At 51.8% G+C, this 16,927-nt stretch overlaps 1 protein-coding gene across 3 annotated transcripts in view; it reads right to left on the bottom strand.

Moving 5' to 3' along the window:
- Positions 1-1,212: 1,212 nt before the first annotated feature.
- Positions 1,213-16,927, bottom strand: part of SLC44A2 (solute carrier family 44 member 2 (CTL2 blood group)) — an 86,172-nt gene continuing 70,457 nt past the window's right edge. For 2 of the 3 annotated variants that reach the window (XM_073587555.1, XM_073587556.1), the window contains exons 15-22: positions 16,030-16,292; positions 15,772-15,866; positions 15,150-15,253; positions 14,804-14,877; positions 4,958-5,028; positions 4,357-4,445; positions 4,039-4,123; positions 1,213-2,947 (exon numbers count right to left, since the gene is read on the bottom strand). In XM_073587555.1, the coding sequence (XP_073443656.1) occupies positions 2,826-2,947; positions 4,039-4,123; positions 4,357-4,445; positions 4,958-5,028; positions 14,804-14,877; positions 15,150-15,253; positions 15,772-15,866; positions 16,030-16,292 (903 nt within the window). In that variant the 3' untranslated portion in view covers positions 1,213-2,825. The remainder of the gene's footprint in view (positions 2,948-4,038; positions 4,124-4,356; positions 4,446-4,957; positions 5,029-14,803; positions 14,878-15,149; positions 15,254-15,771; positions 15,867-16,029; positions 16,293-16,927) is intronic. The other variant, XM_073587557.1, reaches the window with a different exon arrangement.

Genomic DNA, 16,927 nt, shown 5'->3' with positions numbered 1-16,927 from the left:
CATATTTTTTGCAGGAAACACCGCAAGGGGCAACCATCCATGCAGGGGCTCAGCGTAGGGCAGATATTTTTATTCTGGAACATTATAAGTCATGCTACTATCTTTAAGGGGATCGTGTGGAGAGTTGCTGCAGAAGACCGGAGAAGATGGAAGTCTGCAGAGACGGCTGTGGATGAGAAAAGTCATCATGGGGTCTGGACAAGATGAAGAAAAGAAAGAACTATTCCAATCAGAGACGACATCGTCTATAAAAGGTACTTAGGTGTAAATGTTTGTGACACCAATTTTCTTCTGTGGTTCATGTACGGTCCGCAGTATGATCATGACTGATAACTCCCAGCATACTCCTTACCATTAAAGGACATATTGGGAGTTACAGGTTCAGGCGATACAAATGTATATGGGTCTGTCATGACATTACGATTAATGTGCCATGAACTGATGGTGATTTTGGTGATGTATTCATGTACTGATCATGGTTCAGGTGATTTATTCATTTAATGATGGCGTTTCTGATGATGTATTTCTGTACTGATGGTGGTTCTGGTGCTGAATTCATGTACTAATGATGGTGCTGATGTATTTATGTAAGGAATGGGGGGGGGGGGTTATTGATGCTTCTGTACTGCTAGTGGTTCTGGTGATTTATCTCTGTACTGATTATGATTGTGATGCTGTGTTTCTGTACTGCTAGTGGTTCTTGTGCTGTTACCGGTTCTGATCCTGTGTACATGTAACAATCCATAACGTGTAAGATTGTGTGATACGACTATGTTAATTCTTGTGGCGTCTGACAAGGTTTGTATGTTTTTATTTATTTTAAGAGCATTAAAGGGGTTGTCCAAGTTTGTGATGAAAGTCTTCAGTGACTTTATGTGACTGCTGACTTCTCAAATTTGCACGCCATGAGGATTCTCTGGTGCCGGCGGCGAGTCAGGAAACCGCAAGTATGCGATTTACATAGGTGACGTGTGTGGTGTCAATCAATGGAAATGAATTGAGCCAGGCCGGACATGCCCAGTCCTAACAGCGTGTAATATCCTCACTGTCAGGATTCAGCTCATCACATGACCACTTTTTTTTGTTAATCTAGATAAGTATGTACACCCCTATTTGGAGGGGAATCACGCGACCCTTCCCGCTGGTTATAATGGCACAGTGGAGGTCATAATCTCACCCTGGTCAGGAAATAAAAGACCCGAGCAGACGACGATTTATACAAAACCTTTATTACCGATCTGCGGAGTTCATCTCTGAACACGCTTTTAAGGCGCAAGTTTATACAAACGGCAGGGAGCAACGACATTTGGTATCTCAGTAAACGTGGTGGACACGATTATATATATATATACAAAGACGTAAAACACTCTCCATGCAAATATATATATAAAAAACCATAAAAAACAAAACACAACTGACAGTCCAGTAAACAGTAGGTGAAACCTGGTGACTGGGCGCCAAGCTGTGGCCACAAGGATGATGGGCAAAGTAGTGTAACGGAGGACTCTGCCTTTAGGTGGCACTGCGCCTCCTATAATAGAAAGGATCTGCTTCTGGGAAACCCATATGGTTATTACAGCACTTCATCCAGCTTTCCTAGACTCCTGAAAACGGCATCAATAGGTCAGTCACATGCAGGAGTTTAGAAAAGCTGGGGAGACGCTCCAACCCAGCTCTACCAGAAGACATCACCAAAATAATGTATCCTTTAGATTTTTTTTTTCTTAATCGAAACCGATCCATACTTCAGTGCAGAGTCAATCCTTAGTATATCCTTAAAAGGGGTTCAGGACTTAATTTTTCTGATACACTGCACCAAATCTCCTGCATGGACACACGAGTAAAAGATAGAAATCTATTTTATCTGCAGCCACCACTAGAGGGAGCAGATGAGTTTACTAGATACAGAACTAAATGCAGTGAGCTCCCTCTAGTGGTGGCCAAAGGTAAATAATTTTATATCTATGCCAGGGATTTGGGTAGGGGAAAAACTTCAACCTTTCCCCACCTTATAATAGATATATTTCACAATTAGTCTGACCTGAGCAAATCTTTATAGGGGGAGTCAAACCTCATTTTTTTCATAATACATAGCTCCAAATCTCCTGCCTAGATATAAAGCTGGCGATAACATGATTTACCTGCAGTCACCACTAGAGGGAGCAGAGGAGCTTGCTGCAAACTAAGGGATGTAAATGCAGTGAGCTCCCTCTAGTGGTGGCTGCAGGGATTTTGCCATTAATTCCATGTCTCTGCAGGAGGTTTGGAGCCGTGTATCAGTGAGGAGGACAGACGGCAGAATTTTGACCTTAAATGACAGTGGAGATTTACAGTAAGTTTGCCCGCAGAAGTTGATTTGTGACATTATATACATTCTATATTCTGGGAGAGGATATGGCGCACGTGTCCGGCCCGTGAGGTCACTGTGTGCAGCGATCACTTCTCGCCCTCCTCTTTGTTCTTTTTGTTCAGCAGCTTCTGCAGGTTGGGCGACATGTAATAGGGTCTCTCCGAGGAGCCATCGTTCCTTTCCAGATCTTCCACTGTGCAGGAGGGAATGGAGACGTGAAGATGGCGGCACATGTCAGATATGAGCGCGGGTCATGCAGCGGGTAACAAGGCACTGGGTGTTGGCATGTTCCATACATGTCGTATTTTGCGCACACACAAAAGGTACAGATTAACCCTTAGAGGCTGTCCCCGGCCTCCGCACCAGCTCCATTAAAGCTACGGCCCGGTGCCCTGGTCTGTGCCAGGCATGAGGTACAGGAGGAGGGTTAGTGGTGTCAGGAGAGAGGAGGTAGACGGCGGCACCGCCCGCGCCCTCAGCTTTGGCTCTCGCTGGATTTTAGGAGCTCTGCATCTTTTTTCAGCAAGATCTGGCTGAGTTCCGGAGACATGTAATATGGCCGCTCCAAGGAGCCATCATTCCTCTCCAGATCTTCACCTTGTAAAGCGTCAGCCCCGGCAGCAAGATAGATAGAAGAAAGGCAGACGGGAGGCGCGTGGAGGCAGAAAAGGGAGACGCGAGGCGGAGAAAGGAGTCATAAGACAGGTACGAGGTGGAAAGAGGAGTCGGAAGAGAGGTACGAGGCGGAAAGAGGAGTCAGAAGGGAGGCGTGAGGCGGAAAGAGGAGTCAGAAGAGAGGAGCGAGACGGAGAGAGGAGTCAGAAGGGAGACGCAAGGAGGAAAGAGGAGTCAGAAGGAGGTGCAAGGAGGAAAGAGGAGTCAGAAGGGAGGCGTCAGGCGGAAAGAGGAGTCAGAAGGGAGGCGCGAGGCGGAAAGAGGAGTCAGAAGAGAGGAGCGAGACGGAGAGAGGAGTCAGAAGGGAGGGGCAAGGAGGAAAGAGGAGGCAGAAGAGAGGTGCGAGGTGGGAACAGGAGGCAGAAGAGTTGCAAGGCGGAAACGAGGCAGAAGAGAGGAGCGAGGAGGAAACAGGAGAAAGAAAAAGAGAGGCGCGAGTCAGAAAGATGACAGAAGAAGGGAGGCGCGAGTTGGAAAGAGGAGGCAGAGAAAAAGGGAGGCGCAAGACGGCAAGAGGAGGCGCGAGATGGAAAGGGTGCGAAGCAGAGGGGGACAGAGATGGGAGTACAAGAATTATTTACAGAGACAAGCAGTGCAGGGAGGAGGAATGGAAGCAGTTTGAAGGATTAGATAGAAGGGGAAAAATGGAAAAAAAAAGAGAAACCCGGATTAGTATAGGACAGATCCTTGTATCATTAGAGGGGTGCAGGCTTCCATGGACAGCCCCCCACCTATAATCAGGGCCCTGGTGTCCTAGTGTGATGGCTGCACAGAAGCAGAGCTGTCAGGGCGGGTCAGACAGGAGACATCAGTGGCCTGATCAGGGCATGTGTAAGAAGGGGTTAATCCTCCAGCACTCCCTGCGGTCAGTCTCTGTACACACCAGCGGACCCGAGTACAGACGGGGGACTGTCCTGATGGGGACACCCATAGACAGGCAGAGACAGAAGAGTGCAAGCTCTTAGGTTCCCCACCACCCCATCCCCAGGAGTGTACCAAGCCGCGATACTTACAGAAACACAGGAACAGGGTGTCCACACACATCGCGTACACGCTGAAGAAGCCATGGGCAATGAGGTAGGAGCCGATCACCACCGTCTGCGGAGAGAAGGAGAAATCACTGGGGTCCGATAGACATCCGACATATTGGAGGGGAGGTCTCCAGTTGGTATGGAACTACAAGTTCCAAAATGAGCCGTATTTCCTGGTACACAGCTCCAAATCCCCTGCATGTAACATGCAAGTCTGACTTTGTGCAGCCACCACTAGGGGGCGCTCACTGCAGACATAACATGTTCGGCGTCCCTCTCTGTGGTTTGGGGGGCACTCACCAGAATCGGTACCCAGTAGTAATTTAGAGTGGGGGCCGTGTCCTGTATAACCCGGATGCGATGAGTAAAGAAGAAGAAAGCCAGGATTCCTGCAAAGTAATAGAAATGACAATGATATTTTAAGAGAGAATACCGGATTTGGTGAGAATCATCCCTTTTTGCGGCAGCAGTGGGATGTGTCCTTTACACCTCAGAGCTGTATTCACAATTCTGCTGGTTGATATTGGAATCCATTAACCAGCCGGATGAAGGCGACCTGGAATTCCACTGGATTCATTTTCTTTACATCGGATTACTTGAAATTCAAGTCACCAAAACGTGCTGGGAACGCTGTGGGACTTCAGCTCTGAATCCGGCAGAATTGTGAATGCAGTTCGAGGAGAATACAAATCCAGAATGACAAGCGTCTTCATTTTACAGTCAGGGACCATAGCGGGCACCTTGGCTAAAGGGGTACACAGGCCCACCGGATGACCGTCCCCTCAAGGATGGAATGAACCAACGTAGATTTCTTGCTCCTCTCTCCTTTGCATGGTTTCAGCGGCGCCTCCCTGTGGTGAGGTCACGTGCAGTCTACCTCTCACTTTATTGGTGTACTTACCCACACAGCCCACCACCAGTAATTTTCCAAGGAACAGCAGGAAGTCGGTGACTTTATCAAGGACGGCAACACTGCAGGGTGAAAAGAGCAGGAGGGGAGTTACACTGTTAAGCCACCAGGGGGCAGTATTGCTAAGGCAGATATCAGAAGCTACACCAAGAAGGAAAAGTGGCAATATTCACTGCTCCCCACGCCCATAATCCCACCCAGCTATATGCACTGAAGCCGGCATCGAGAGCTGGGAGTGACTATGGGCGTGGGGAGCAGTGAATATTCATTCTCTTTAACAGCGGGCACAGTGTTAACCACAGACGCCGGCTTCCTGCAGCGGCTGGGCAATCACGCTATTAATGAATACTCACTGCTCTCCACTCCTACAGTCCCAGCGTGGGGAGCATTGGGTATTCCGGGAGCTGACCTCAGCATGCGAGCAATGCATGACGTCACTGATATGTGATCCTCACAAACTGAAATCAGCTGCTGGCATCAGAACAGGACGCTGCGAGGGAGCGGACAGAAGGTACGCAGAATGGTTTATGCTCTTATGTGTGCAGCGTGATGGGGGCCATGTATACCAGGATGGGGATGAGGGGGCCATGTATACCAGGATGGGGATGAGGGGGCCATGTATACCAGGATGGGGATGAGGGGGCCATGTATACCAGGATGAGGAAGAGGGGGCCATGTATACCAGGATGGGGATGAGGGGGCCATGTATACCAGGATGAGGATGAGGGGGCCATGTATACCAGGATGAGGATGAAGAGGCCATGTATACCAGGATGAGGAAGAGGGGGCCATGTATACCAGGATGGGGATGAGGGGGCCATGTATACCAGGATGAGGAAGAGGGGGTCATGTAAACCAGGATGGGGATGAGTGGGCCATGTATACCAGGTTGGGGATGAGGGGGCCATGTATACCAGGATGAGGAAGAGGGGGTCATGTAAACCAGGATGAGGATGAGGAGGCCATGTATACCAGGATGGGGATGAGGGGGCCATGTATACCAGGATGAGGAAGAGGGGGTCATGTAAACCAGGATGGGGATGAGTGGGCCATGTATACCAGGATGGGGATGAGGGGGCCATGTATACCAGGATGAGGAAGAGGGGGTCATGTAAACCAGGATGAGGATGAGGAGGCCATGTATACCAGGATGGGGATGAGGGGGTCATGTATACCAGGTTGGGGATGAGGAGGCCATGTATACCAGGATGGGGATGAAGGGGCCATGTATACCAGGATGGGGATGAAGGGGCCATGTATACCAGGATGGGGATGAGGAGGCCATGTATACCAGGATGAGGAAGAGGAGGCCATGTAAACCAGGATGGGGATGAGGAGGCCATGTATATCAGGATGGGGATGAGGGGGCCATGTATACCAGGATGGGGATGAAGGGGCCATGTATACCAGGATGGGGATGAAGGGGCCATGTATACCAGGATGGGGATGAAGGGGCCATGTATACCAGGATGGGGATGAGGAGGCCATGTATACCAGGATGAGGATGAAGAGGCCATGTATACCAGGATGAGGAAGAGGGGGCCATGTATACCAGGATGGGGATGAGGGGGCCATGTATACCAGGATGAGGAAGAGGGGGCCATGTATACCAGGATGAGGATGAAGGGGCCATGTATACCAGGATGGGGATGAAGGGGCCATGTATACCAGGATGGGGATGAAGGGGCCATGTATGCCAGGATGGGGATGAAGGGGCCATGTATGCCAGGATGGGGATGAAGGGGCCATGTATGCCAGGATGGGGATGAAGGGGCCATGTATGCCAGGATGGGGATGAAGGGGCCATGTATGCCAGGATGGGGATGAAGGGGCCATGTATGCCAGGATGGGGATGAGGAGGCCATGTATACCAGGATGGGGATGAAGGGGCCATGTATACCAGGATGGGGATGAAGGGGCCATGTATACCAGGATGGGGATGAGGAGGCCATGTATACCAGGATGAGGAAGAGGAGGCCATGTAAACCAGGATGGGGATGAGGAGGCCATGTATATCAGGATGGGGATGAGGGGGCCATGTATACCAGGATGGGGATGAAGGGGCCATGTATACCAGGATGGGGATGAAGGGGCCATGTATACCAGGATGGGGATGAAGGGGCCATGTATACCAGGATGGGGATGAGGAGGCCATGTATACCAGGATGAGGATGAAGAGGCCATGTATACCAGGATGAGGAAGAGGGGGCCATGTATACCAGGATGGGGATGAGGGGGCCATGTATACCAGGATGAGGAAGAGGGGGCCATGTATACCAGGATGAGGATGAAGGGGCCATGTATACCAGGATGGGGATGAAGGGGCCATGTATACCAGGATGGGGATGAAGGGGCCATGTATGCCAGGATGGGGATGAAGGGGCCATGTATGCCAGGATGGGGATGAAGGGGCCATGTATGCCAGGATGGGGATGAAGGGGCCATGTATGCCAGGATGGGGATGAAGGGGCCATGTATGCCAGGATGGGGATGAAGGGGCCATGTATGCCAGGATGGGGATGAAGGGGCCATGTATGCCAGGATGGGGATGAAGGGGCCATGTATGCCAGGATGGGGATGAAGGGGCCATGTATGCCAGGATGGGGATGAAGGGGCCATGTATGCCAGGATGGGGATGAAGGGGCCATGTATGCCAGGATGGGGATGAAGGGGCCATGTATGCCAGGATGGGGATGAAGGGGCCATGTATGCCAGGATGGGGATGAAGGGGCCATGTATGCCAGGATGGGGATGAAGGGGCCATGTATGCCAGGATGGGGATGAAGGGGCCATGTATGCCAGGATGGGGATGAAGGGGCCATGTATGCCAGGATGGGGATGAAGGGGCCATGTATGCCAGGATGGGGATGAAGGGGCCATGTATGCCAGGATGGGGATGAAGGGGCCATGTATGCCAGGATGGGGATGAAGGGGCCATGTATGCCAGGATGGGGATGAAGGGGCCATGTATACCAGGATGGGGATGAAGGGGCCATGTATACCAGGATGAGGATGAGGAGGCCATGTATACCAGGATGAGGAGGCCATGTATACCAGGATGAGGAGGCCATGTATACCAGGATGAGGAGGCCATGTATACCAGGATGAGGAGGCCATGTATACCAGGATGAGGAGGCCATGTATACCAGGATGAGGATGAGGAGGCCATGTATACCAGGATGGGGATGAGGGGGTCATGTATACCAGGATGGGGATGAGGGGGTCATGTATACCAGGATGGGGATGAGGGGGTCATGTATACCAGGATGGGGATGAGGGGGTCATGTATACCAGGATGGGGATGAGGGGGCCATGTATACCAGGATGGAGGATGAGGGGGCCATGTATACCAGGATGGGGATGAGGGGGCCATGTATACCAGGATGGAGGATGAGGAGGCCTTGTATACCAGGATGGGGATGAGAAGGCCATGTATACCAGGATGGGGATGAAGGGGCCATGTATAACAGGATGGGGATGAGGGGGCCATGTATACCAGGATGGGGATGAGGAGGCCATGTATACCAGGATGGGGATGAGGGGGCCATGTATACCAGGATGGGGATGAAGGGGCCATGTATACCAGGATGGGGATGAAGGGGCCATGTATACCAGGATGGGGCTGAAGGGGCCATGTATACCAGGATGGGGATGAAGGGGCCATGTATACCAGGATGGGGATGAGGGGGCCATGTATACCAGGATGGGGATGAGGAGGCCATGTATACGAGGATGAGGATGAATGGGCATGTATACCAGGATGGGGATGAGGAGGCCATGTATACCAGGATGAGGATGAGGAGGCCATGTATACCAGGATGGGGATGAGGAGGCCATGTATACCAGGATGGGGATGAGGGGGCCATGTATACCAGGATGGGGATGAAGGGGGCCATGTATACCAGGATGAGGATGAAGGGGCCATGTATACCAGGATAGGGATGAGGAGGTCATGTATACCAGGATGGGGATGAGGAGGTCATGTATACCAGGATGGGGATGAGGAGGCCATGTATACCAGGATGGGGATGAGGAGGCCATGTATACCAGGATGGGGATGAGGAGGCCATGTATACCAGGATGGGGATGAGGGGGCGATGTATACCAGGATGGGGATGAAGGGGCATGTATACCAGGATGAGGATGACGAGGCCATGTATACCAGGATGGGGATGAGGGGGTCATGTATACCAGGATGGGGATGAGGAGGCCATGTATACCAGGATGGGGATGAGGGGGCCATGTATACCAGGATGGGGATGAGGGGGCCATGTATACCAGAATGGGGATGAGGGGGCCATGTATACCAGGATGAGGATGAATGGGCATGTATACCAGGATGAGGATGAGGCCATGTATACCAGGATGAGGAGGCCATGCATACCAGGATGAGGATGAGGAGGCCATGTATACCAGGATGAGGATGAGGAGGCCATGTATACCAGGATGGGGATGAGGGGGTCATGTATACCAGGATGGGGATGAGGGGGCCATGTAAACCAGGATGGAGGATGAGGGGGCCATGTATACCAGGATGGGGATGAGGGGGCCATGTATACCAGGATGGGGATGAGGGGGCCATGTATACCAGGATGGGGATGGGGATGAGGGGGGCCATGTATACCAGGATGAGGAAGAGGGGGCCATGTATACCAGGATGAGGAAGAGGGGGCCATGTATACCAGGATGAGGATGAAGGGGCCATGTATACCAGGATGGGGATGAAGGGGCCATGTATGCCAGGATGGGGATGAAGGGGCCATGTATGCCAGGATGGGGATGAAGGGGCCATGTATGCCAGGATGGGGATGAAGGGGCCATGTATGCCAGGATGGGGATGAAGGGGCCATGTATGCCAGGATGGGGATGAAGGGGCCATGTATGCCAGGATGGGGATGAAGGGGCCATGTATGCCAGGATGGGGATGAAGGGGCCATGTATGCCAGGATGGGGATGAAGGGGCCATGTATGCCAGGATGGGGATGAAGGGGCCATGTATGCCAGGATGGGGATGAAGGGGCCATGTATGCCAGGATGGGGATGAAGGGGCCATGTATGCCAGGATGGGGATGAAGGGGCCATGTATGCCAGGATGGGGATGAAGGGGCCATGTATGCCAGGATGGGGATGAAGGGGCCATGTATGCCAGGATGGGGATGAAGGGGCCATGTATGCCAGGATGGGGATGAAGGGGCCATGTATGCCAGGATGGGGATGAAGGGGCCATGTATACCAGGATGAGGATGAATGGGCATGTATACCAGGATGAGGAGGCCATGTATACCAGGATGAGGAGGCCATGTATACCAGGATGAGGAGGCCATGTATACCAGGATGAGGAGGCCATGTATACCAGGATGAGGATGAGGAGGCCATGTATACCAGGATGGGGATGAGGGGGTCATGTATACCAGGATGGGGATGAGGGGGCCATGTATACCAGGATGGAGGATGAGGGGGCCATGTATACCAGGATGGGGATGAGGGGGCCATGTATACCAGGATGGAGGATGAGGAGGCCTTGTATACCAGGATGGGGATGAGAAGGCCATGTATACCAGGATGGGGATGAAGGGGCCACGTATAACAGGATGGGGATGAGGGGGCCACGTATACCAGGATGGGGATGAGGAGGCCATGTATACCAGGATGGGGATGAGGAGGCCATGTATACCAGGATGGGGATGAGGAGGCCATGTATACCAGGATGGGGATGAAGGGGCCATGTATACCAGGATGGGGCTGAAGGGGCCATGTATACCAGGATGGGGATGAAGGGGCCATGTATACCAGGATGGGGATGGGGGGCCATGTATACCAGGATGGGGATTAAGGGGCCATGTATACCAGGATGAGGATGAATGGGCATGTATACCAGGATGAGGATGAGGAGGCCATGTATACCAGGATGAGGAGGCCATGTATACCAGGATGAGGAGGCCATGTATACCAGGATGAGGAGGCCATGTATACCAGGATGAGGATGAGGAGGCCATGTATACCAGGATGGGGATGAGGGGGTCATGTATACCAGGATGGGGATGAGGGGGCCATGTATACCAGGATGGAGGATGAGGGGGCCATGTATACCAGGATGGGGATGAGGGGGCCATGTATACCAGGATGGAGGATGAGGAGGCCTTGTATACCAGGATGGGGATGAGAAGGCCATGTATACCAGGATGGGGATGAAGGGGCCATGTATAACAGGATGGGGATGAGGGGGCCACGTATACCAGGATGGGGATGAGGAGGCCATGTATACCAGGATGGGGATGAGGAGGCCATGTATACCAGGATGGGGATGAGGGGGCCATGTATACCAGGATGGGGATGAAGGGGCCATGTATACCAGGATGGGGATGAAGGGGCCATGTATACCAGGATGGGGCTGAAGGGGCCATGTATACCAGGATGGGGATGAAGGGGCCATGTATACCAGGATGGGGATGAGGGGGCCATGTATACCAGGATGGGGATGAGGAGGCCATGTATACGAGGATGAGGATGAATGGGCATGTATACCAGGATGAGGATGAGGAGGCCATGTATACCAGGATGAGGAGGCCATGTATACCAGGATGGGGATGAGGGGGCCATGTATACCAGGATGGGGATGAAGGGGGCCATGTATACCAGGATGAGGATGAAGGGGGCCATGTATACCAGGATGAGGATGAAGGGGCCATGTATACCAGGATAGGGATGAGGAGGTCATGTATACCAGGATGGGGATGAGGAGGTCATGTATACCAGGATGGGGATGAGGAGGTCATGTATACCAGGATGGGGATGAGGAGGCCATGTATACCAGGATGGGGATGAGGAGGCCATGTATACCAGGATGGGGATGAGGGGGCGATGTATACCAGGATGGGAATGAGGAGGTCATGTATACCAGGATGGGGATGAGGAGGTCATGTATACCAGGATGGGGATGAGGAGGCCATGTATACCAGGATGGGGATGAGGGGGCGATGTATACCAGGATGGGGATGAGGGAGCCATGTATACCAGGATGGGGATGAGGGGGCCATGTATACCAGGATGGGGATGAGGGGGCCATGTATACCAGGATGGGGATGAGGGGGCCAAGTATACCAGGATGGGGATGAGGGGGCCATGTATACCAGGATGGGGATGAAGGGGCCATGTATACCAGGATGGGGATGAGGAGGCCATGTATACCAAGATGGGGATGAGGAGGCCATGTATACCAGGATGGGGATGAGGGGGCCATGTATACCAGGATGGGGATGAGGAGGCCATGTATACCAGGATGGGGATGAAGGGGCATGTATACCAGGATGAGGATGACGAGGCCATGTATACCAGGATGGGGATGAGGGGGTCATGTATACCAGGATGGGGATGAGGAGGCCATGTATACCAGGATGGGGATGAGGGGGCCATGTATACCAGGATGGGGATGAGGGGGCCATGCATACCAGGATGGGGATGAGGGGGCCATGCATACCAGGATGGGGATGAGGGGGCCATGTATACCAGGATGAGGATGAATGGGCATGTATACCAGGATGAGGATGAGGAGGCCATGTATACCAGGATGAGGAGGCCATGCATACCAGGATGAGGATGAGGAGGCCATGTATACCAGGATGAGGATGAGGAGGCCATGTATACCAGGATGGGGATGAGGGGGTCATGTATACCAGGATGGGGATGAGGGGGCCATGTATACCAGGATGGAGGATGAGGGGGCCATGTATACCAGGATGGAGGATGAGGAGGCCTTGTATACCAGGATGGGGATGAGAAGGCCATGTATACCAGGATGGGGATGAAGGGGCCATGTATACCAGGATGGGGATGAGGGGGCCATGTATACCAGGATGGGGATGAGGGGGCCATGTATACCAGGATGGGGATGAGGAGGCCATGTATACCAGGATGGGGATGAGGGGGCCATGTATACCAGGATGGGGATGAAGGGGCCATGTATACCAGGATGGGGATGAAGGGGCCATGTATACCAGGATGGGGATGAGGGGGCCATGTATACCAGGATGGGGATGAGGAGGCCATGTATACCAGGATGAGGATGAATGGGGATGTATACCAGGATGAGGATGAGGAGGCCATGTATACCAGGATGAGGATGAGGAGGCCATGTATACCAGGATGGGGATGAGGGGGCAATGTATACCAGGATGGTGATGAGGGGGCAATGTATACCAGGATGAGGATGAGGGGGCCATGTATACCAGGATGAGGATGAGGGGGCCATGTATACCAGGATGAAGGGGCACGTATACCAGGATGAGGAGGCCATGTATACCAGGATGGGGATGAGGGGGCCATGTATACCAGGATGGGGATGAAGGGGCATGTATACCAGGATGAGGAGGAGGAGGCCATGTACACCAGGATGGGGATGAGGGGGTCATGTATACCAGGATGGGGATGAGGAGGCCATATATACCAGGATGGGGATGAGGAGGCCATGTATACCAGGATGGGGATGAAGGGGCATGTATACCAGGGTGAGGATGAGGAGGCCATGTATACCAGGATGGGGATGAGGGGTCCATGTATACCAGGATGGGGATGAAGGGGCATGTATACCAGGGTGAGGATGAGGAGGACATGTATACCAGGGTGAGGATGAGGCGGCCATGTATACCAGGATGGGGATGAAGGGGCATGTATACCAGGATGAGGATGAGGATGAAGGGGCATGTATACCAGGATAGGGATGAGGGGGCAATGTATACCAGGATGGTGATGAGGGGGCCATGTATACCAGGATGAGGATGAGGGGGCCATGTATACCAGGATGAGGATGAAGGGGCACGTATACCAGGATGAGGAGGCCATGTATACCAGGATGGGGATGAGGGGGTCATGTATACCAGGATGGGGATGAGGGGGCCATGTATACCAGGATGGGGATGAGGGGGCATGTATACCAGGATGAGGAGGCCATGTACACCAGGATGGGGATGAGGGGGTCATGTATACCAGGATGGGGATGAGGAGGCCATGAATACCAGGATGGGGATGAGGGGGCCATGAATACCAGGATGAGGATGAAGGGGCATGTATACCAGGATGGGGATGAGGGGGCAATGTATACCAGGATGGGGATGAGGGGGCCATGTATACCAGGATGGGGATGAAGGGGCATGTATACCAGGATGGGGATGAGGGGGCAATGTATACCAGGATGGGGATGAGGGGGCCATGTATACCAGGATGGGGATGAAGGGGCCATGTATACCAGGATGGGGATGAGGGAGCCATGTATACCAGGATGGGGATGAGGAGGCCATGTATACCAGGATGGGGATGAAGGGGCCATGTATACCAGGATGGGGATGAAGGGGCCATGTATACCAGGATCGGGATGAGGAGGCCATGTATACAAGAATGAGGATGAAGGGGCCATGTATACCAGGATGAGGATGAAGAGGCCATGTATAGCAGGATGGGTATGAGGAGGCCATGTATACTAGGATGGGGGTGAGGAGGCCATGTATACTAGGATGGGGATGAGGAGGCCATGTATACTAGGATGGGGATGAGGAGGCCATGTATATTAGGATGGGGATGAGGAGGCCATGTATACTAGGATGGGGATGAGGAGGCCATGTATACTAGGATGAGGAGGCCATGTATACCAGAATGGGGATAAAGGAGGCATGTATACTAGGATGGGGATGAGGGGGCCATGTATACCAGGATGGGTATGAAGGGGCCATGTATACCAGGATGGGTATGAAGGGGCCATGTATACCAGGATGGGGATGAAGGTGCTTCTTATAGTCCGAAAAATACGATATATAAATGACCGCTGTGCTATTGAACGTCACTCACCGGACTATATTTCTCATGAGCAGGAAGAAGGCGTTCCGAGCCGACGTGCAGAAGTTGGTGCCGTAGATGGCAATCTGTCAGAGGAGAGGATTGTTTGGATCAGACAAGCTGGGGGTTGTAATTTTGCAGCAGATGGACGCTACTGCTCTAAAGTAATCAAATCTAGTCATCCCCCATGGCGCAAAGATCCATGCAGTGTAGTACCATAAACGAACACCAGGGGGCACTAGATTGAGACTTCTGCCCATAGCCAGCGCGTTCTTACAGAAGCACAGATATCGGACTACTCCGCCTAACAGGGAGATGGGATGATGGGAGTAGTGCATCATCTCCGCTCTTTTCTCACCATGATGTAGGCATTTCGATTGAGGAACTTGATGAATTTTTCGAGGCACCAGAAACAGCACTTGAGGCAGCAAAGGAGGAAACGGGCACACTTGTTATCCGCTCCTGACCAGAGGGGAAAAAAAAAAATCAGTCCATACAAAGTGCCATTAATAAACCATTCATACATGGCCAGAGACTTTGGCCAGAAATGTGACTTTTTTTTTGCAATGTTGAGTTTGTGGAGTTGCAGCAAACAACTGTTTAATGCGGTGGAAACAGTCAGCAAGCAGCCGCTGTCAGCAGTATATGCATGGATGAGATATGTCTTCCAGGTGGCCCATTCAATTCATGGGCACCATGTAAAGCCTTGCATAATTGAATAAAGAAGAAAAAAAAAAAAAACATCCATCAAGAGCAACTTGTTGACCGTTTCCAAACACAGATTTTTCTTTAGGATAAAAACCAAAAAGCTCAGGTGTTGCTGAAGTTATATGGTAAATATACAAAAAGATTAGTGGGATCATAACTGACAGATGGGATTGGTAGATCAAAATCTGTTATGGGGTCTGTGCTCGATGGTCAAAGCAGACTGGCTTGTTGGCGCCACCTAGTGGCTCAAAAAGTCCAACTCAATAACTCACCTTTCAGTTTGTGATCCAGATATTCCAGCAGGATCCTGATCAGCTGCACGATTGCAAGGATAAGAGACCCGAAGGCCAGGGAACCCGTGTGGTATCTGAAGGGAGCAGTAAGGGTGTACTGGTGAAGAGAGACACTACCACTACCGGGAGCATGTGCCTATGGCGGCATCCTGCGTGTGGCGGTTCGGCAACAGATAGGGAGCCACAGATTGGAGACCATCAGCCAATGTTCTGTACCAATAGACTCCATTTGCTTACCTGAGAGCACGGCCCAAGGAGGAGAAAATGGGAAAAGCGGGCATGTCATCTGGTTTCTTAAAGGCCCAGTAATAAGAGGCAAATGCCCCGGCCAGAGTCACCTGACCCAGAGCGATGACGAAGTTTGCCAGCCAGAGGAACATGAAGGCATTATAGATCTGAAAGACGATCAGGTACTTGTGGTAGTAGGTCTCTCCGCCATAGAAAGCGAACTGGCAAGTGGCATCCGGGCAAATGCGGGAAATGTTGGTGGTATTAAAAGTCTGAAAAAGAAATGACAACTCATTTTAGAGGCAGCCTGTAAGGATCATTTCTGGGTGAGCAGCCTGTGTAATAGCTGGAAAATGCTCAGTGACATCTAGGATCACTTCTGGGTGAGCAGCCTGTGTATTAGCTGGAAAATGCTCAGTGACATCTAGGATCACTTCTGGGTGAGCAACCTGTGTACTAGCTGGAAAATGCTCAGTGCCATCTAGGATCACTTCTGGGTGAGCAACTTGTGTACTAGCTGGAAAATGCTCAGTGCCATCTAGGATCACTTCTGGGTGAGCAACCTGTGTACTAGCTGGAAAATGGTCAGTGCCATCTAGGATCACTTCTGGGTGAGCAACCTGTGTATTAGCTGGAAAATGCTCAGTGCCATCTAGGATCACTTCTGGGTGAACAACCTGTGTACTAGCTGGAAAATTCTCAGTGCCATCTAGGATCACTTCTGGGTGAGCAGCCTGTGTACTAGCAGGAAAATACTCAGTGTCATCTAAGATCAGTCTGAATGAACAGCCTGTGTACTAGCTGGAAAATGCTCAGTGCGATCTAGGATCACTCAAACTGCCTGTATATTAGCTGGAAAATGCATAGTGTGATCTAAGATCACAGAGCCCAAAAAAAAAAAAAAAAA

This window comes from Dendrobates tinctorius, unplaced genomic scaffold, assembly GCF_039654945.1.
Source record: "Dendrobates tinctorius isolate UK_male_01 unplaced genomic scaffold, ASM3965494v1 ptg000099l, whole genome shotgun sequence".
Lineage (NCBI taxonomy): Eukaryota > Metazoa > Chordata > Amphibia > Anura > Dendrobatidae > Dendrobates > Dendrobates tinctorius.
Note: the sequence above shows the minus strand (reverse complement) of the source record. Positions and strands in the feature narration are given on the sequence as shown.